General features: G+C 41.3%; 1 protein-coding gene across 1 annotated transcript; it reads left to right on the top strand.

Moving 5' to 3' along the window:
• The first annotated feature begins 5,024 nt into the window (after positions 1 to 5,024).
• On the top strand, positions 5,025 to 17,979 carry LOC128746170 (forkhead box protein P1-B). The gene is made up of 6 exons (XM_053843212.1): positions 5,025 to 5,650; positions 5,719 to 5,795; positions 5,870 to 5,971; positions 6,192 to 6,526; positions 6,812 to 6,866; positions 17,590 to 17,979. The coding sequence occupies exons 1-6, from the start codon at positions 5,173 to 5,175 to the stop codon at positions 17,977 to 17,979; spliced, it is 1,437 nt and encodes a 478-aa protein (XP_053699187.1). The 5' UTR covers positions 5,025 to 5,172.
• The last annotated feature ends 4,278 nt before the right edge of the window (positions 17,980 to 22,257 follow it).

Genomic DNA, 22,257 nt, shown 5'->3' with positions numbered 1-22,257 from the left:
GCGGGTGGCGGTATCGTATGATGTTCACAACAGATAGTTTTTGACGTATCCTTACCATCACTAGGTAGTGATCCGAATCAATGTTAGCGCCCGGATAGGTTCTGACGTCGATAATGTCTGAAAAAAGCCGACCATCTATCAGAACGTGGTCGATTTGTGATTCTGTCTGGTTGAGTGATGTCCAGGTGTACCGATGGTAGAGGTTATGCTGGAAGAAGGTACTACGTATGACCATGTTCTTGGAGGCGGCGAAGTCGACAATTCTTAGGCCGTTTTCGTTCGTTTGCGGGTGGGCGCTGAACCGTCCAATCACCGGTTTGAATTCCTCCTTCTGACCAACCTGAGCATTACAGTCCCCGATGATAATTTTGACATCATGTCTTGGGCAGCGGTCGTATTCACGCTCCAGCTGCGCGTAGAATTCGTCTTTGTCATCATTGGTACTTCCGAGGTGAGAGCTGTGCACGTTAATTATGCTTATATTGAAGAATCGGCCCTTGATTCTTAATCTGCACATTCGGGGGTTGATCGGCCACCACCCGATCACCCGCTTCTGCATCTCGCCCATCACTATAAAAACTGTGCCCAGCTCGTGTGTATTGCCGCAGCTCTGGTAGATGGTATGACCATCTCTTTACGTACGTACCATCGTTCCTTTCCAGCATACCTCCTGCAGCGCTACGATGTCGAACTTGCGGCTCTTCACTTCTTTAGAAAGCACGTGAGTACTTCCGAGGAAATTTAGAGACCGACAGTTCCATGTTCCTAATTTCCAATCGTTAGTCAGTTTTCATCGCCTGGGTCTTTGCCGATTGTTCTGATTAGAGTTATTATTATTATTATTTACGGAGTCCATTACTTTGGTTTTTTTAGTGGTTCAGGCTTGCAAAGCCCGCAACCAACCCCACAGTATCGCCGGAGGGCCAACGTAGCTCGAAGGAGCCCTCCTCCCCTGTCAGCATACGACCTTGGTTTCCACCGAGGTTGCTCGTATCCCGGCTGGTACCACGAGGAAGTAGGGGTAGGAGTTGCTAGGTAAGAGGCTGTGAACCACTGTGGGGTCTATTTTATGCCCAGTGCACAAGGCACCGATGATACGCATTACCAAGCCGTTTACCAGCCTCTCAGCTTTCCAATAGTTGTCTTAAAATGAAAATCGGTTGGGGGGCTCATGGTGAAAACGGCCATTTTTTGATAAAATCCAATATGGCGACCGAATCCAAGATGACCACAAACATTTTTTTACTCCATTTGAAAGCCCTGTTCTTCTTTTTAGAACCGGGCCATTTGTTAGTTATTTCATGACAAATTTATGAAATATCACATGATATTGATCTCAAGGTTTGCTCATGATTCAACTTTTTTTGAAACTGTTAGGCCCCTTGGCGATCGAGGGGTCCACTATTTCGAGGTATCAAAAGTGTAATTCTTATTTTTTTAACCATTTTCAACCAACTAAGCGCAAAAGTTTCAATATTTGAAGACCTCGTGTCAGTAGTGGCCCCGTTTCAGCGAGAATTACTCACTGTCGAATAACATGCTTATTACTGCAGAGCCCTACTAGCACAATTGTGGCAACCGATATATGACCATTTTCAGTCATAAATAAGCTGTTGCAACCAGAAGTGTCAAAATGTGCTGCTTGGGAGCTAGATACTATCAATTTGGAATTGGAAGTGCAAAGGGAGCTCGGCGGAACAGGGAATAGGTCGAGCGATACGACGAGGAGGAGTTCTGCTGGAATGTATGTAGCTAGAAGCGAATCAGCTACACAGCTCTGTAAACACACCAGTTGAGGAGTCACACGTTTCGGAACAAACTCATGAGTCGGCAGCAACAGCTACGAGACATAGCGGTTCCACAATTTCAAGGTACAGATCCCTTGTCTCGACACCGGATACCAAAACTGCAGTACTCCTATCGTTTGTCGAATGCAGTAAGCACCCTTATTGAGCGTATTTTGCCACGGTATTTTAAGGCAGGGATTCTTGGACCTTGAGAAACTGCAGTGTGTTGTTTATTCCGCAGCTGTAGCTGGTGTGACTTTGGTAATGCGGACTTACCTCCAAGACAATGGTAAAAGTCGTGTTCGTCCCAGTAAACAGAAGCCGGCTTGGATGCGACGATATTCGTGAGGCTATCACGGAATACTAGGAATTGGGTCGCATCGCGGCCAACGTTTGTCCACAATTTCTTGTATAAAAAGTTCTCCACAATTTACAAACGGTTAGTGGAATGCTTCAATATGGTCTTAAGAAACCCCCGGACACTTCCAAAATTCGTTAATAGGGTACAACCTATCTTCTATCGAAGAACTGAAACACGGCTGATCTAGCCGGATACAGACCAATAACGTGCTTGTCTACTCTACAAGGTGCATTCGTTGGCAATTAGTAATAAAGAGCAGGACCATTGTGATAACAACGGAAGACAGAACGGCTGCAATTTTTAGCCTGCAAAGTCATCATCGATGCAGTTATTGTTGGTCAGATTGGATTGCCTAAACGAAACCTCGGTATGGCGCACATTGAGTTCTTTGAGTTCTTATATTGCGTAATTTAGCCCTAAGATGTTGTACATAAAAGAGTCATTGCCGGAAACTGAAACAAATAGTTTTTAAGGTCGTATTGGATTTATTTAACTGAATAAAAACTTCTGGCTGTTTGCAATATTTATGTAGTCTGATTATAGTAAAATGCTGCTTAGAAAATTCTTGCTGTTAAGTCAAGCAGTCCGGTCGAGCAGTCGAGTCGAGCACTTGAATCGATTGGACGAGTCGGGCAGTCAAGTCGAGCAGTTAAATCGAGCTGTCAAGTCGAGCAGTTAAATCGAGCAGTCCAGTCGAGCAGTTGAATCGAGCAGTCCAGTCGAGCAGTTTAATCGAACAGTTAATTCGAGTAGTCCAGTCGAGCAGTTGAATCGAGTAGTCTAGTCGAGCACTTGAGTCGAGCAGTCGAATCGAATGGTTTAGTCAAGCAGTCGGGTCAAGCGGTTAAGTCGAACAGTTGAATCGAACAGTTCATTCGAGCAGTCGAGTCGAGCAGTTGAGTCGAGTAGTCCAGTCGAATAGTTTATTCGAGCAGTTGTGTCGAGTAGTCCAGTTGAGCAACTGCGTCGTGTAGTCGAGTCGAGTAGTTCAGTCGAGCTGTAGAGTTAAGTAGTCCAGTCGAGCAGTTGAGTCGAGCTGTTCAGTCAAGCAGTCAAGTCGATCTGTCCAATCAAGCAGTTGAGTAGTCGAATCGAACAGTTCAGTCGAGCAGTCAAATCGACCAGTCCAGTTGAGCAATCTAGTCAACGAGTTGAGCCATCGAGTAGTCCAGCAGTCGATCTGTGAGGTGACTGAGAATACAACCCATTGCTACGAAAGCATGACGTCCTGCCAGGGACCTGTTTTTAGTTACCGATAAGCCTCTTATGACGTCCTGTCCGAGACCTGGTTTTCGGTACAGACATAAGCCTCTTATATGAATAGATTCAAGATCTTTTCTTACACAAATGTAGCATTTTCTTCATACTTTTAAGAAATAATACGAATAAAATTATTCGTCTCGGTGTCGAAGGAATTCTTCAACTTTTCCAGTAATTTGGTTCATTAGGCGGCGCGCACTTTCTTCGTCCATTGTTTTGGCTATCTTATTCTTATTATTGATATTTTTGACAACTTTTCCCTTTGCCTTGAGTCTCCGCTTCATGATTGCCCAACATTTCTCAATAGGGCGGAACGGGGGGTGATTGGGTGGGACTGCTCTTTCGGGACAAACTGGACCCCTTTCTCTGCATACCATTCTTGAACGACTTTACTATAATGACAGCTTGCCAAATCTGGCCACAATATCACGGGATGATGGTGGGATCGATTGAACGGCAAAATTCGTTTTTGGAGACACTACTTTTGGTGCAGTTCCGACGTAAATTATAATAATACGAATACAAAAATGGACATGAAAATAAACGAAACTTACAATGTAAAATAAACACTATCTACATTACATATTACCTGGCTAAATATTAAAATTCAGTGTCATCATCAAAAGTTTAATACACATATCTATACGTACTGAATAAACGTTTTATTATACGTTGCATAACAGTCATACAAACGCATCTTCCACTGCCACATTTCGCATTGTGTTGTTTAAATTCTCTAAAACCAACTGTACAAGCACTGAACAGAAATGAACGCGTCACGTGTTTCCAGTAGCAGTTTACTTTGAAGAAATTTACAGCATAGCCCTAAGTGTTGGAAGTCTGATTCGGAATGGTAATTGTGCGATAAATGATCTGTTTCTATCGCAATAAATTAACTTATTTAATTAAGATATAATACCTAGTATATGCATACAAACACTTGCTTGTTCGTGTTGCAAACCAAAAACCTCCTTGGGACGCCATCTATCCGTCACATACCGTTGGCGAAAAGCTTACTAATCCAGCCAAAGCTTGCTGAGGGTGTTTGTTGTTGTTGGTCGGGAAAAGTTTTTCCACGTGCCATGCGCACCATTGTATAGGTGCAGCATCCCGTGTGCACTTTGCAGTTTCAGTCGGCGGCTGCAGAAGCTGCAAGGACTTTCGATTGGATGGATGTGCACTTTTGTGTGGAATAAGTATTTGAGTGCATTTAATTTCTTTTTGGCGTTTCATTCCTCTGCAAATGGTTTAGTTTCGGGCCAGTTTTGGATCCAGAATCATTAGCTGCTATTTGAAAAACATACAACAGTGAATAAACTCGAAAAACCCTTTATTTGCAGATAGACTGATCCCAGACACGCCGAGATGCAATTTTTCCAACATGGATGCACCATCACTTCTTCCCATTCGGTTCATCGTTACCGGGCGCATTTGCAGCATTATCCACAACTCTGCGAAAAACGACTTTTTGAAGACGTTAGGTTTTTTAGTTTCAATGCTCAAATGTAAACAAATCACTAATGCTTTACCTTTCAGCGTACGAGTGAGCGAATTATGCAAGTACTAATATAAGTTTTTTCAACTCTTCCCAATTAAACAGAAGACTCGTCCGTCTTGAAGCTACCAATTCATCCTTTGTTTGGAGGTGGGGCCTGTCGGTGGCCCGGATGCGAACGGGTGTTCGACGAATTCGATGACTTTTACCAGCATTTGCAGTCAGATCACATTAATGGAGATTATTCGGCCGCCCAGGCACGCATTCAGATGGAGGTGGTCTGTCAGCTGCATCTGCAGTTGCAAAAGGAACGGGATCGTTTGCAGGCAATGATTCTACACTTGAACAAGAAAAACGAAATGGCTCGGATTCCGATGGCCGGCGCTGGTCCGTTCGCGCCGCAGATTCCGCCTCCACCACCACCGTACGAGCTCATCGCTGGATTGCGCTTTCCACCTGCAGCGGCAGCTGTTGCGGCAGCGGCCGCTGCAGGAAGCGACGGCGCCATGGCAGAGGTGGCGCTACAACTGACGAGCAAACAACATGCAGCAATGCATCACCATCAGCAGCAGCAACATTCGCACAACCATCAGCAGCAACAGCAGCACCAGGGCGGACGTGGCAGCAAGGGCGGATCGGGCGGCGGTATTCGCGCGAAATATTTCGCTTCGTCGCAGCAGGAGTCCGACGCTGGAGCGAACTTCAAGGAGATAAACTATCCGGACGTGCAGGACGGTGAGTTTGCGGGCTGAATCCTGGAGCAATGTTGCGACGAGCTTCACTCACAGCGATCGCTATGTTTTTCTCGTCGACAGATGTGCACAAAAATCGGGAGTTTTACCGCAGTCACGATGTGCGGCCACCGTTTACGTATGCTTCGCTGATTAGACAGGTGAGGGCAGATTTTTCTATTTAATCTCTCACCAGTAAAGTTGGGTTGATTTTACAAAACTGAAATACTTTTAGGCAATAATCGAGTCACCGGAGAAGCAGCTCACTTTAAATGAGATATATAACTGGTTCCAAAATACATTTTGCTATTTTCGAAGAAATGCAGCGACTTGGAAGGTAATGGCTTATACTATTTTACAGACTAACCCCAAAATAAGTAAGTAAATGCTGCTGATGTTGTTTATCAAATCAGCTTAATGATTTATTCCCAGCTTCAAGCATGCATGCCTTAAACGTGCACAGAATTTAACCATTACCAGTACTTGAAATTATTTCCGATAAAAACTCGTATAAAAGCAACCTTTTCTCCTTTCTGATCGGGGCGCGCTTTTTCAAGAACGCCGTCCGGCACAACCTGTCACTGCACAAGTGCTTCATGCGGGTCGAGAACATCAAGGGCGCTGTCTGGACCGTGAACGAGGCAGAGTTTTGCAAGCGACGGCCCCAAAAGCTGGGAATAATGCAGTTTAAATTTCAGAACGCCCCCGCCCCCGGCCTGCTGACGACGGGTGGCAAGAAGCACAAGGCGGCGCTGTCGGGTCCCCATCCGACGCCGCCCATTGCCGCCCTTCCGGCGACGATTCCGTCGCCCACGGCTTCGTCCCTGGCGTCACCGTCGCCCGCGCTGTCGATGGGCTTGAAATCCCCGCCAGGTGGTTTCTACTACAAACGGTTCGTTTTGCGCTCTCGGAATGCCGCTGTGTCTAGATTGATTTTCTACTTTTCTCAAACTTTTTTTTAACTCTTTTGACTAACTCGAAAGATCCCTCACTTAGCAGGACGGGGGATCTTTGAGGTTTCTTGTAGATTCCAGTGTTTTGATATCTTTGTCAGCTGTGTGGTCTGCTAGGATTTTTGATCGATTCTTTTAATTATATACAATGATAGTCGCTTGGTTTCCCAAAGTCCCAAGTTTCAATCAAAACTAAATCAGCGACTATCACACTCATGAAACAGCTACTTGCTTAAGGTGCCACGTGTGAGTGCCTCTCAAGAAGTGACACCGAGGCAAGTAACTGAACATAAGGCATTTTGATATTCGCAATCTAAATGTGATTTACCGAGGTGTAAATCATGCTTAAACGATAGTAAAATGCCTTATTTTTCAATATTTTCTCTCTTTACATCATGCAAAGTTAACACAAACCATTACTGGCTTGTCGAATGGTTTGTGTCTTTGCTGATTTTCTTCATCCATTCGATGGTAGCGAAGCTTTGCATTGTGCCCTTTGAATGCAAAGCTTGCTGCGAACGACAGCCTGTGCGACGCAACACAACCTCGCTGTTGTATTGCGTGCCAAACCTTGTCACAAACAAACATTACCGTGTGTAATGTTTGTGCGGCTTAGACCGGTTCATAACCTATCATTTTGGTGATATTTTGTTACGTGAACATATGGTTTATAAATAAAATGTATCGTATAAAAATCTGAGAGAGAGAGAGAGCAGCCAGCTGGGATTGTTGTTGTGCACTGTCAGTGCGAACTGAGTAAGAACTGTCACTGCAAATCGGGTAGCTTGATTGAATGAAGCTGGGAAAGTTTTTATGTACGATAAAATTCTAAACCCACGCCAAATTCTAAATAACGCCAAAAACCCGAGCATGCTGACTTGATGTTTTCTATATAAAAAAATGAAGAAGAAGCAAATGAAAACAGTCAGTCTGTCACCGAGTTGGCTTCTCTCTCAGATAACAATAAAGTTATGTGAAGATTAGTTAGTGATTATCATAATAGATGTCATGGTCGTTCCATTGATTTCTAAGTAAAATTTGAAGCGAATGGTGAGCTCGTATAAAATTAAACCTTCACCACAATTAGTTGTGCTCTTAAAAAGCTTTTAGGAATTGTTAGGAATTTACCTATTGCTCTTTCATCAGTCACAGAACGCTGAAAAATTGATTAAACGCTAATTAAGGTCTTAACTTTTGTCAAAGCGGCTTCGTGAAAAGATAATTTAATGACCTTTTCATTCACCTGCACTTGGAATCACAAGCAAAAACTAAATTTCAAAATGGAATCGATAGAAAATTCGAGGTACGGGATTGTTTTGCAGTGGGCTTTCAAATGGTGGTTTTTCAAACTTTGTCATGAATTATTTTTCACAGTGTTTAGTTTCTACCAGCACGTTGCCCTAAGGCCCAAACACAATGCATTCGATTTTTAATACGTTGCACAATGGGCAAAAACCAGGTCGTAACCCCAATAGTTAGAAGCCGCTAGTTTGGAATCTTACAAGATACCTATTCCTATGTAAAAAAGGCAAGGAATCGATGGGTAATAGCTTATTAATTAGCGTTTATTATGATTTTTGGGACAAATAGGGCAAAATGGACCACTTCCCAAAGTCTGCACAAAATGGGATCATCACCAAACGATTTCTTGCGTTTTTTACACCTTGGCGGATTCCAAACTAGCGGTTTCTAAGTATTGGGATTACGAGCTCGTTTTTGCCCATTGCGTTGCGTGAATTTAAAAGCTTTCCGAGGGGTTTCCTGTCAAATTTTGGCAGCGTGACAAAAGCGCAATTTCATTTTACCATCTACCGGTCCCCCCAAATTTTGCCAAAAAAATGGAATAAATAATAAAAATTAACATCGAATATTCTTGATATTGACTATTTTCTTCAAAAATGTACTATTTCATGCATATTTAAACGGGATTTAGAGCAATTCTGAGCTTAATTTGGATTCATTTTTTTGGTTCCGCTCTTTACTGGCCTTTAAAAGAAGTTTAGAGCGATTCTAAACTTATTAGTGATAGTTTTTTGGTCTTTTCTAGACTTTAAACGGGTTTATAGAGTATAATCAATATATATAGAATGCCAGTGTCGCTGCAGTGCGCGTGGTAAACATCACACATGCTAAGATAATGTATATACATTATATATGCACGTGTGTGTGTGCCTGAGATTCATCAAAAGGGGAATCTCATTGTCAAACTTTGACAACCAGTTCAAAATTTCAAATATGGCTGCCAAGTAATGTGATTGGAAACTTCGCTTGCTTCAAATTTCTGAAAAAATCGGTGCAAAAGGGCACAGTTGTGGAATTAAATTCATCCGGACGAAAGAAAAAGAACGTTTAACACCATTTCACTGGCATAAAAACACAGCGATGAGCGCACTGATGGCAGCACCAACCAGCGCACAGATAAAGAACAGATAAATAACAATGAGCAACTTTGACAATGAAGCTCCCGATTCACAGACTTGATACAGATTGTTAGCATCATGTTTACCACCATGAGTCCTGTAGAAAAACAGCGACACTGGCATTCTATATATATATATATATATATATTGATTCTACTGTTTATAGCGACTCTGAGTTTAATTTTGGTTCACCTTATTTATTGGTCTTTCCTGGCTTTCGAAATTAGTTTAGAGTGATTCTGAGCTTAATTTGGGATCATTTTCTGTTATGGCCTTTCCAAGTCTTCAATAAGGATATAGAGCAACAAATGCGTTTAGGCTGTTTAGATTGCCATGCGCAAAACTTTTGCAAGTTACCCCAGATTACGGTGTTTAACTTTCAGAAAATGGCGCATTTTGTTGGTGGAATAAAGTTAGTAGCTACCTATCAAAAAATTTAATTAAATAGTTGAATAAGAATCAAGTACTAAACTATCAACTAGGTATATAATAAAAATAGTATTTTGAGCAAGTTTTATAAATTTCATTAATTAACTAATTGATTATTAGATAACCATGTAATATCTTGCAAATAATATTTAGTTCATTATTTATTGTCAGTCGATTGTTGTTGTAACATTTACCCTTATTCTGCGAGGCGAGTGACGTGATTATGTTGCAGTCACCGCGAATCAGGTGACAATTATCACCTAGGTGACTCGCCTTGTCACTTAGGTGACAAGGGTTTCTTACCTAAGTGACACGATTGTCACTTAGGTGACTCGACTCGCGGTGGCGAGTCACCTAAGTGACAATTGTCGTATTGAGTCATGTGACTCGCAGAATAAGGGTGATTGTTTCACGGGAAGAATTGTTAGTCAGACTTTTTGCTACCACAAACTAGCCCTTCGATTAAATATGTGCAACCACAGAAAACAGATATCCAACTAAAAGGTTTCCACTTGGATATCGTTAGTTGTTAAACTACAGTGATTATGTTGCTAAAGGCGAATAAAATGCTACAATAAACTCACAACAGTTAGCTTTTGACGCTAGTGTAATGTATATAGCCCATATATAGGGTAATTTGCCAATTATTGCACACTTTGTAGTGTTTGCACATTTTCTCGACGATTTATTATGTTAAATGTAAATGTAAATGTAATTATTTAATATGTTAAATGTAATTTGATAACAACATTGGCTATACAATTTTATTATCTCTCGTATGTTACGTTTTTTTCCTGTAAATCAACGTAATTTTTAAGCGTAATAATAAATTTTCTTAGGGTATCGCCGGAGTGCAAGCGACCTGCGTCGCGACGCGACTTTTCTTGTTGCACTTATACGCGCAGCCCTTTTTCGCCCGAACTAGGACTGTGTATTTAGCAACAAGTGGGCGAAGTTGCGTCGCGTCGCGTCACAGTCGTTTTTACTCTGTACGGGGCCTTACAATTCCCAATTCTGCCAACACCAAACGATCTTTTTACCAAATTATTAAGAAAGTTGTTTTACAAAATAAGCTTCCGCCGAACGTTAGATGCAAATGTTCTACAGGTTTCGTAGCATTGAAAGAAACTTACTGTAATCAATAAGTGAATAAAATTGGGTCTTTATAACACAAATTGCCGATAAATTCGTAAGTTTAATGATTGGAACAATGTACGACACTCCTTCCAATTTTATTGCACAACTGTGTTTCTTGCCCTTACTCCTGTTTTCTGCAATGCGCATTTGACAGTTCACTTCACTGCGGTGTTGCTTTTTGTTTATCAACGCAAGCGATGGGAGCCATAGTTTTCCGTATCGCGATTTCCCCCGTTTTTCACCGTTTATTGCGAGGTTTCCAGGTCCATAATGGATGAGAAAAAAGAGACAGAGAAAAAAGAGACTGAGTGAGAGAAAAAAAGATTGAGTGAGAGAAAAGAGACTAAGTAAGAGTGAAAGACTGTGTGCGAGAGAGTGTGTGTGAAAGAAAGAATATCTGAGAGAGAAAGAGAGAAAGTGAATGAGTGAGTGAGTGTGTATGTGTATGTGTATGTGAGAGAGAGAGCGATGAATATTTTTACTCTGGTGCTTTCCTTTGTGGTATGATGGTCTAATGACATGTCCCTAAAATTTTTTTCGACCAATATTCTCTTTCATTTCTTTCAAAACCAGGTCCATAATGGATGTTAAGGTAATCCTAAAGTATGAAAGGATTGGCTTTTTTCACAAGTAAAACAACTTGGCAATAATGCCAATGTAATAATGAGGAAAAGGTAAAACAAAAGCTGGGCAGTAATTGGGCGTGAGGTGAGCAATAACAAGATTTGAAGGTTATTTTGGTGTGCAATAATTGGATGCAGAGTTGTTATGCAAAAAACGTATTTTACGCGGTTTTGACGTAGGACTACGTCTTACGGCAAGTTTTGAGACAGGGTGTCATTCCAAAAAATCGAAAAATGCGAGCGTCACGAAAAATGAAAGGTTTTGAGCGCTAATAGTTCAGCGGTTTTCCGATCGATTTTCAATATTCTTACACCAATCGATCGGAAATTCTTCTAAGAATTGACCCAAATGAAGAAAAGTATGGATTCTTGATGTTGAACTACTGAAAAATTGAAAATAATGAACCTATGTTTTACCAGAATTCTCGCTTTGTGATTGGTTGGAAGATTCTTTACGATGATCTAAACCTATACAAATTTGATATCTGTGCTTGGGAAGTAAGCCAAAACAAGTGACAAAGTTTCCTCATTTCAACAAGATTTCTTAACACCGCGGTTAAACCTAGACCGTTTTGATGTCCTTGCTTGGGAAGTATGCCAGAAAGAGTGACAAGGCCCCCTCGTACCAACAAATTTCTTACGAACGCGATTAAACCTAGTCCAATTTGATGTCTGTGCTAGGGAAGTGTGCCAGAAAGAATGACACAAGTTCATTGTCCTAACAGATCGCAAATTCTTTACTGCGAGACGATTAAACCTCGGCGAATTTGATATCTGTGTTAGAAAAATGTACTACAGCTGTAGTGTTCGGTTATAATACGACTCTGTATGAATACGCATGCTTCCCGTTCCATTAGAAGTGTAGTGAAAAGATATACTGTTGATAAAATAGGATTGAATTGGTAAAATCCCTTCAACGTGGGGAACCATGGGTAATAAAAACAATCATTAATTTCAGTAAGGTAGCAGGAAAGCAATAGTTTGTGTTCTTGATTTTGTTAAATTTTTTTCAAATGTACAATCTTTTGAGAATTGAACGTATGCAATGTTACTACTTTGATAAATGTTACATACAACGCATGTAGCATGTATATATGTTGCATATAGCATGTATACATGAAGAATCGAATGATTACAACCATGCTACTATCACTACAAAGACACTTACGTAGTCCTGCGTCACCTATATATGCGGTCGTGTCTTGTACACAACCCCTCTGATTTTTTGTAAGGAATTCCCTACAGATGGTTATACAAACCTATTTTATATTAGTCTATTGACATAGTAAGCGGTTTTGCCAAAAAAAATCTGCTCGCATTTGTTCAAAATCATCAAATTGCTGTATACGAGTGCTTAGCTGTACAACAATTGGCAATTTACTCTCCTAGCGCCAGTGGCAAAATGTTTTTGCATAATTTAGCTAGAAAACTATAGTGGTGTATAAGGGGATGTAATTTAGAAATTTTATCCAAGAGTTCCAGAATTTATTTTTCTTGTTGGATGTGTGTTCTCTGTGGTTCAACCGAGTTTTCTTCTATTAATATTTACATTACATATATACAACAATGAATCAATTTAAAATACCATTATGTCTAGTGAATAACTGTCAAATATGTTGTCAACCATTCTAGAAAAAGATTTTATAATCCCAGTCGCTAGCATTACTGCAATTCTATAGCATTTTGTGATTTTGTATTTGTCGGGCAAATCACGTCAGACTTGTTTTCCTTAGCTTGCGAGTTTTGACAATAGCTGTTTCGAAAAAAAACGGAAACGGGGCCACTACTGGCACGAGATCTTCAAATATTTGAACTTTTGTACTTGATTGGTTGAAAATGGCTAAAAAACTGAAAATTATACTTTTAATACTTCGAAATAGCGAACTGCTCGTTCGCCAAAGGGGGCTAACAGCTTAAAAAAGCCGAATTATTAGCAAACCTTGAAATTTTTTTAAATTTGCGATGGAGCTACTACCAAATGGCATGGTTTTGTAAACAAGATGGATAGGCCATCTTAGATTTGGTCGCCATATTGGATCTTATCAAAAAATCGCCGTTTCTGCCATGAGTCCCCCAGCCGATTTTCGTTTTAAAACCACGAAACGAAAACTAAGCAAAATTGATTCAAGAAACATTCATAAAAATAGATGTGCATTGGTATTAGCTGAATGCAACAAACAAGGTTTACAATTTTCATATAATTATGTTGAGATTTACAAAATTTGCTATGAAATAAACTACAATCGACAAATGATGGTCTTGTAAAGAGGAAGGATAGGGCTTTCAAATGAAGTGTAAACAACATTGGCGGCCATCTTTGTTTAAGGCACCATGCTGGATTTTTTTTCTGAAAATTGAGTTTTCGTTATGAGCACACCAACCGATTTGTGATTCAAGTTCACCATTGAAAAGCTGAGAAAAAATTCTACAAGAAACATTCATCAAATTAGGTGTGCAGAGGATAGATGAAACAATTAGTTATCAGTAGTAGGGTCTACAAATCTCACGTAGCGTTAAATCTTGCTACAGAAAATCAATTGTTTAATCGAGTTATTTTCGCTGCACATTAAAATTAATAAGTGCTTTATATACCATTCCAATGGTGGTCTTAAAATGAAAAACGGGTTGCGGGTCAATTTTTTTTCGCTTCATTTAGGAGTCCTGTCCTTTCTCTTTACAAAACCGCGTCGTTTGTAGTTTATTTCATAGCAAATTTTGGAAATATCACTATAATTATATGAAAATGATGAACCTTGCTATAGAGAATTGGTCGTTTCATTTAGTTAATGCCAATACACACCTAGTTTTATGAATGTTTCTTGTAGCATTTTTTCTCAGCTTTACAATAGTGGTCTTAAAATGAAAATCGATTGAGGGACGTTTTGGTGAAAACGGAGGTTATTTTTATAAAATCCAATAAGATGTTCAAATCCAAAATGGCCACCAAAAAAATGTTTACTCCATTTGAAAGCTCTGTTCTTTTTCTTTCCAGAACCATACCATTTGTTAGTTATTTCATTGCAAATTTAGGAAACATCCCATGATATAGCTGTTAACGTTTGCTAAAAATTCAACTTTTTTTAAACTGTCGGGCCCCTTAAAGAACGATGGGTCCATTGTTATGAGGCATTAAAAATGGAATTCTTATTTTTGAACCATTTTCAACCAACCATTACAAACGTTCTGAAATTTGAAGGCCTCCCCAACAAACATTTTTGATGAATAACAGCTTGTCAAACGCTTGTTACTTAGTAATTAGCTGTACAATGGTTGAACAAGCTACTATTCAAAAAAAAAAGTTTGTTGGGTCGTGTCAGTAGGGGCCCCATTTCAACCAGAATTACTCCTCTGAGAAAAATAATGCACTTTTAATTTTCTACTGCTAATTTTTTGGTTGTAAAACTATCACAGAATCTGATTTTGTACATTTTAAAAAGCATTTTAAGTAATTTTAGCCAAGGTTTAGCTAAATCTATCCTAGTTATAGGTAAACTCATTTAAGAGTGTAGAATTGTTGACAATTATTAAAATCTAGCTGCAAAGTATCTTTTGCGCAAAATAATTCATCTTGAATACAATGGTCATACCAGCACCACTACTTGTCTAGTGGTTATGAAGTCTGTTATTCTAGCAGGTAGTGTTGCTACCTTTGAAACTATACAATTTGAGTGTAGTAAGGTTAGAAACTTTTGAAAGAGTGCAAAAAACAGATCACAGACATTAGTTTGATGTTTCTATGTGTGGAACTAAAAATTTAGAAAATTAGAAAGTATGCGTGAAAAAAGTAAATGCGAGAGAGAAAAAGAGTGTGTGTGAGAAAGAAAAAGAGTGTCTGTGTGAGAGAGAAAGAGAGTGTGTGTGTGTGAGAGAGAGAGACAGAGAGAAAGAGAGTGTGTGAGAGAGAAAAGAGACTAAGTAAGAATGAAAGAATGTGTGAGAGAGAAAGAATGCGTGAGAGAAAAAGAGACTAAGTAAGAGTGAAAGAATGTGAGTGAGTGAGTGAGTGAGTGAGTGAGTGAGTGAGTGAGTGAGTGAGTGAGTGAGTGAGTGAGTGAGTGAGTGAGTGAGTGAGTGAGTGAGTGAGTGAGTGAGTGAGTGAGTGAGTGAGTGAGTGAGTGAGTGAGTGAGTGAGTGAGTGAGTGAGTGAGTGAGTGAGTGAGTGAGTGAGTGAGTGAGTGAGTGAGTGAGTGAGTGAGTGAGTGAGTGAGTGAGTGAGTGAGTGAGTGAGTGAGTGAGTGAGTGAGTGAGTGAGTGAGTGAGTGAGTGAGTGAGTGAGTGAGTGAGTGAGTGAGTGAGTGAGTGAGTGAGTGAGTGAGTGAGTGAGTGAGTGAGTGAGTGAGTGAGTGAGTGAGTGAGTGAGTGAGTGAGTGAGTGAGTGAGTGAGTGAGTGAGTGAGTGAGTGAGTGAGTGAGTGAGTGAGTGAGTGAGTGAGTGAGTGAGTGAGTGAGTGAGTGAGTGAGTGAGTGAGTGAGTGTGTGTGTGTGTGTGTGTGTGTGTGTGTGTGTGTGTGTGTGTGTGTGTGTGTGTGTGTGTGTGTGTGTGTGTGTGTGTGTGTGTGTGTGTGTGTGTGTGTGTGTGGGTGTGTGGGTGTGTGTGTGGGTGTGTGTGTGGGTGTGTGTGTGGGTGTGTGTGTGGATGTGTGTTTGTATGTGTGTGTGTATGTGTGTGTGTGTGTGTATGTGTGTATGTGTGTATGTGTGTGTGGTGTGTGATACAGTGAGTGAGAGAGAGTATTTGTACAACAGTTTGTACTTCTATTTTTGTTTCGTGCTAGAAGCGTTAACACTCCGTACACTCTTTTTTCGAGTTCTTTAGCCTGTAAAACCCACAATGTAATTGACTTTATACAAAAAAAAATTACTCAAGTTTAACAAAGAATTTTTTGCCACTTGGAAAAGCGGGGGAGCAAAAACTTCAAAAATAACTTTAAAAATTATCATCATTAGGTATGTATTGCAAATTTACATTAATAGCTCTTCTTAATACTATGTTAGTTATAATTAACATGTTGACTGCAATGATTTTCGCGGCAAATTTTTAGACAGTTACAATGAATGTACGTTATTTTATCGATATTTTTTGTATCAAGAAAATGATTATTTGAAAGCTAAATATTTTTACTTGACCAATAATTACTATTCATTAAATCTGAACATAATATCGATGCACGTTGTGCTTTTGTGCGTTAATATAAGTATCGAATTTAGAAAACAATTTAGAAGTTTTTTCGATTGAAGTAAAATGTACGCTGCCATTTTTGTCCGGAATGAAAGCTTAAGAAAAATACAGTCAGTACACCATCATGGGTTACGCATAATTATGGGTCATTTTAGCTTTAGCTGTTAATTTCCGTTTAAATATCATCTAATAATTGATCAAGTTATTAGTGCTACTTATGAGTAGCACTTTTATGAATCAATTAGTATAATATTCACGCATAAATCGGCAGTTAAAGTCAAAAAGACCCATAATTGTGTACTGACTGCATATGAAATTTTCTCCATTCCATACAACCGGTAGTGAAGCGGTTGTTTTCTTTTGCCCGACGTTTCGGTATGCGGTTGGAACCCTTTTTAAGGCAAACTGCAAACATATGTATTCACGGTGGTCAAAATAAAATAGGCCATTTAAACTGAAAATGCCAGTTGGTTTGAATTGCCATTCTATACCTCTGAGCCAAATTTTAAAAAAATCGATCGACGAATTTTTGAGTTACGCCCTTTTGAAGTTTTGAAGGGCAGATTGCTCATATGAAGTAAATAAAAATCTTCAAAGACACTTCCAAAATAAACGTAAATCATAGCCGGTATTGATTTTTTAGGCAACATCTACTCATTGGCGACCATTTTAAGAGTTTTACGCTGTATTGGGACTAACCGGAAATGTTCGGAATGTTAGGTTATCGCTGGAAATGGCCAGTATCGAACATGAACCAATACTTATCATGTGACACATTTACATTCATTTTTGAAGTGTATTTGAAGATTTTTATTTACTTTATATGAGCAATCTGCCCTTTAAAACTTCAAAAGGGCGTAACTCAAAAATTCGTCGATCGATTTTTTAAAAATTGGCTCAGAGGTGTAGGATGGCTATTCAAACCAACTGGCATTTTCCGTTTAAATGGCCTATTTTATTTTTTAATAACGGTATTTTGAACACCGTGGTATTATAACTCCATCTGGAGCTTATCCTCTCTTTGCCAATACTTAATTCCGATTATGAGTTAAAAACCAGTTGACACTATCAATTTTCCATCTGTTTCAACCGGCACGATAGTCATACAAGGTATAAAAACATTGCTATTATCCAACCCCCGTCACCGTTGAATTTTCCTCGTGTGTTCCTTCCTTCCGTTCTATCTATCCCGCGCGGCCTGCCACTGCTGAACAGAACGCTATCCGGACGAACCTTTCGCTGCACAAGTGCTTCGTCCGGTACGAGGACGATTTCGGTTCGTTCTGGATGGTGGACGATCACGAGTTCCTGAAGCGGCGCCATCTGTCGCGGGGGAGGCCACGCAAGTACGACATCACGATGTCCCTGGAGGCGGAAGAGCACGGCAGTGGGCCGCCCGGTTCCGGGTCGATGTCCGGTGGGCTCCATCCGACCACTGCCGGAAACACGGGAGGCCCCGGGGGCGCCGTTCACGTGGGAGGTTCCATCGAAGGAACGACACCGCCCCCGCTGATCGGGACAATGTGTTACGAGCCCGGGGGAGCATCCGAGCGGGTTCCAAGCGTTGGACTAAGGTCTCCCAAGACGGAGTTCATCAGACGGTAATTTGGTAACATTTTTCTCGTAGTATGCTAGTAGATATCTAGGTTAAGGGTAAATAATAGTTTAAGCTTTAATTATGTTTTAACTGGAACGTCGAATGTACTACCGTATCATTTTCATTTGTAAATATACTACGTATCATTTGTAACCACTAATGAACATTGATACTTATGAATTTGTTTAAATCTAACATATATTTGTCCCACTACAACAGGTTTAGGTTCACCTTTAAAAAGTACAGCTGACTCTTTACTTTACAGGAGAAGGAATGGTAAAACAAACAGTGTCCGTGCACGCGATAGTTGACTGTTTATGTAACATTATATTTTTGTTACAGGTGGGCTTTGAAGATCATCCCTCTAGGACTGGTCCTCTGGGGTCACAGCGGATGCAGCTGTTTTTTTTTCTTTTTTGTTGACGTTATAATTGTGATCTCATGATATTTCTCTAGAGGAAAATTGTGAATAGTTAGTTCTAGGGCTAACCTGCTCGTTGTGTACTGATTTAGTTGACCGTACTATCATACTTAAGAAAAGTTCTAAAATACTATGCATGGGACACTTATAGAGCGTATAATTATCTACAAAATTGCTGAATCGTCTATTGGTCTGTCTTTTGCATTTACAGCACATTTCCGGTTTATGTACCATAGAAAAAATCGGTGCAGGACAGCCCTCGTAAGTTTATTATTACGTATCAATAAATGTTGTAGGTACTGATGCATTTTAAGAGAGATTCTTTATAACTATGATGACAGTTAATATTTTTCGTATATCCGATCGCGTCATTGGTTTCATTGTTGTCATTGGTTTTAATATTCCAACAAATGAGACCATCCCAAGACAGTTCTTGTATTGGAAGCCTGGATATTCAGAATCGTTTGCTTAACGTTTCGGCCTCAAAATAACGATACCCAGCAAAATAGGCCAGCTGTCTGATCGATCAACCTCGGCGAGTTCCTCGGCAAAAGAGTACTCGTGTGGGCTGACAATATTCTGTCCCAGATTGAGAGACATTAAAAACTGCTAACTCAGCGCGTCCGCTTTTTCACTTAGAGTGATCAGTAAAATGCCGTCGGCGAAGCACCCAGAAGAGAGAAGAGTAAGGGTAGGCTTTGGTCTCTCTTTGAGGACCTTTGTGATGGACCAGAATGGTTTCGAATGCGGTGGAATTTGTTGGAGATTCTGTTGGAATTCCTTGTTTCTTGGCTCTAGAATGCGCTCCTGGATAACTCAAGAAGGACTGTTTGTCATAGATTTTTTCTATCGGCCACCAGTACATTGCGCAACCATTGCGTTTGATGTTGGTATCTATTTGAAGAGAGGTGCTCACCTGATGTTGTTGAACAGGGACCGCACTTGCCCGGGCAACGGCAATTGCTCGCTGCGCTTGAGGTATTCCAGTGCCTGGTCGGTCAGTTTCAGTGTATCCAGAGGTTGTTCAGAATCGATGTTGACGATACGATGAAACTCGATCCAGTTGGCACGTTTTGTAGTTACGTCGGGTTTGACTGTCCACCGTATCGGTAGAGGTAGCAAGTTTCGAAGACCTCTGGTACTGCGGAGATGACCACGTTCGTTACAAAGGTGTTCAAAATAGAGTGGACTCCGGATATGGAGGTTTTAATCGGACTGTCCTGCGCCAAGGTATTATAGTGGACGACCTCAAAGTGGACGACCGCCAAGATGATCCAATTCTGATTTGTCTTTTCCACACTTCATGCCAAGCGTTGAAGTCACCAACAATGTCGTACTTTTCTCGCCGAGTCTGTTTGACCGAATCGGATCGTAAGTGAGCGGCGGTACCGTCCCCGTCCCTGGTTTATTCGGGTTAGTAGGTCGGTACTATGTTGATTGGGCCCATTAACGCGTACTAACCTCAACCCTTATGGCCTCGATGACGATTCGGTTGAAGCTCAGCAGTAGGCGGAATTTTACTTTGGGCCTCATAGCAACGGCTCACTCCCACCTCCTAAACTTATTTGATCGAGTCTCAAAAGTTGAAAATCTGTAACGTAGACGCCAACCTCTGGCTTGAGGTGCAAGCGTTCCAATTAACTATGGCGATTACAGTTTTGAGCAGCTCAGCTAAGGTTGTACTGGAACACTTAAAGACGATAGCTTCCGCAATGAGTTGGTCAAACTCTTCCGTCGAGATGAGCAACGGCGGGCGCGCTGGAAGCGACACCAACTTACGATAGACCAGGCGCGGTGATAGAACCAAGATCTGTAGAGGCGAAGCGTGCTAGGTGCTAGGCTGAATGGGAATTGGAGGCCGCTTGATGAGCTGCTGGATTCGTGGCTGTGATTCGTTAGCTGTTGAAGAGGAGCGATGGGAGGATTGGAACATGCCGATGAGGCTGAAGGGCAGAAGACTCGGTATCCTTGATGGATAGAGGCCAGCAATCAGTGGTATGATTGGTTTGACGGTGACCACTAGGGAGAGCTTTGCCAAAAACCGACGAGCAAGAAACTAGTTCACTACGATTCTGCGACGAATACCTCAAAGCGTAGTTGCACAAGGAGGAAAAAACGGAAGTTAACTTAGGAGCCAAGGGGTCAGTCCCGGCGTAGTGGTTAGCATTCACGCCTCTCACGCCGAGGACCCGGGTTCAAATCCCAACCCCACAGAAGTCACGAATGACCCAAAGGTGGTTAAAGTGACTATAATCTAAAAAAACTTCGGAGCGCCCATGAAAGATAGTAATGACCCAGAACCTGCTCTTCAAGAAGTTAAACAAGAAATCGTGTTGATAAAGATCAACCAAGCCGCTGGTAAAGACCGGCTACCGGCAGAACTTTATAAACATGGCCGAGAAATGCTGGCAATGGCTCTACCCTGATTAATTTGCTAGATTTTGGAGGAGGAAGAGCTACCGGAGGAATGGATGAAAAGAGTGGTTTGTCCCATCTACAAAAAGGGTGGCTCGACTGCTGCAACTAGGAGGCCTACAAGGTACTCTCCCAGATCCTGTTACGCCGACTGCCACCGATAACACACGGTTACGTAAGGAATTATCAGGCGGGCTTCATGGGGGCTCGCGCCACTACGGACCAAATTTTCACCATCCGACAGATTTTGCAGAAATGTCGGGATTGCAGCGGACCCACGCATCACATCTTTAATAATTTCAAAGCAGCATACGATACAGTCAAACGAGACCAGTTATGGCAGCTAATGCACGAACACGGTTTCCGGATAAACTGACGCGACTGATCAGAGCAACATTGGATCGAGTGATGTGTTTCGTGCGCATTTCGGGGCCACTCTCGAATCTCTTTGAGACCTTCGAAACGAGAGACACGATTTTCACCGAGGGTAGCTAACTCCTAACTTCTGTTTACAGATGACTTTGATATCATAGCCAGGAACTTTGCGACGGCGAAGGCAATCTACGCTAGACTGAAAGCGGAGTCTAGGAGGATTGGGCAAAACATAAATGCGTCGAAAACCAAGTACATGAAAGGAAGAGGCTCATTGGAAACAAACGCGTGACTTCCACGGATGGTAACCGTTGACGGCGATGGGCTAGTAGTGATAGATGACTCCGTTTATTTGGGATCGCTGGTGATCGCGGACAACACCAGTGTCACAGTAAGGAGATTCAGCGGTGCATTCAAGCGGAAAATCGGACCTTCTTTGCCCCTCGCAAAACGCACGATCAAGCAGTATACGCTGTCGTATGAAACCGACGAAACCTTTATCAGACCTGTAGGTCTTTATGAACTCGAAGGCGTGACACTGCTCACGATGAATATACGCCATGTTCGAGGTGAAAATGCTGCAGACGATATTTGGCGGAGTACAATCTGAAAGCGAAGAGTGGCGGAGGCGTATGATACACGAGCTACAGGCACTACTTGGAGAGATTCCCATTGTACATCTGGCGAATGTCGAAAGGCTATGGTGGGCCGGACACGTCTTAAGAATGCCGGACTACAGTGCGACAAAAAAACAGTATTCTTCAATAGCCTCACCGGGCGACACCAGGAGCAAAGAGGCTCAACGTGCAGCTGGCTCGACCAGGTTGAAAGTGATTTGCAACTTCTGAGACGACTGGGAAATTGACGACGTGTGGCCCAAGATCGAGTTCACACTGGGAGTGCACCAAGGTGCCCCAGCCAGTGTAAACTGGAAGTGCGCCGTAAATACTAAAGATAGAGCAATACTTAGTTCAGCAATATTACGGATAATAATTTACTTTATAAATGCCCCATATATAATATTTTCGAATTTTGCTTGGCTGAGGTGTTACAGTTAAAAAAGCAAAATAAGTTCACT

Source organism: Sabethes cyaneus, chromosome 1, assembly GCF_943734655.1.
Source record: "Sabethes cyaneus chromosome 1, idSabCyanKW18_F2, whole genome shotgun sequence".
NCBI lineage: Eukaryota > Metazoa > Arthropoda > Insecta > Diptera > Culicidae > Sabethes > Sabethes cyaneus.
Note: the sequence above shows the minus strand (reverse complement) of the source record. Positions and strands in the feature narration are given on the sequence as shown.

Excerpts from the sequence above, each read along its gene's own strand:
- LOC128746170 (XM_053843212.1), top strand. The coding sequence starts at position 5,173 with ATGGAGGTGGTCTGTCAGCTGCATCTGCAGTTGCAAAAGGAACGGGAT. Across the intron at positions 5,651-5,718 it reads GCAGGACGGTGAGTTTGCGG|ATGTGCACAAAAATCGGGAG; the intron begins GCTGAATCCTGG and ends TCTCGTCGACAG. Across the intron at positions 6,867-17,589 it reads AAGAAGTGACACCGAGGCAA|AACGCTATCCGGACGAACCT; the intron begins GTAACTGAACAT and ends ACTGCTGAACAG.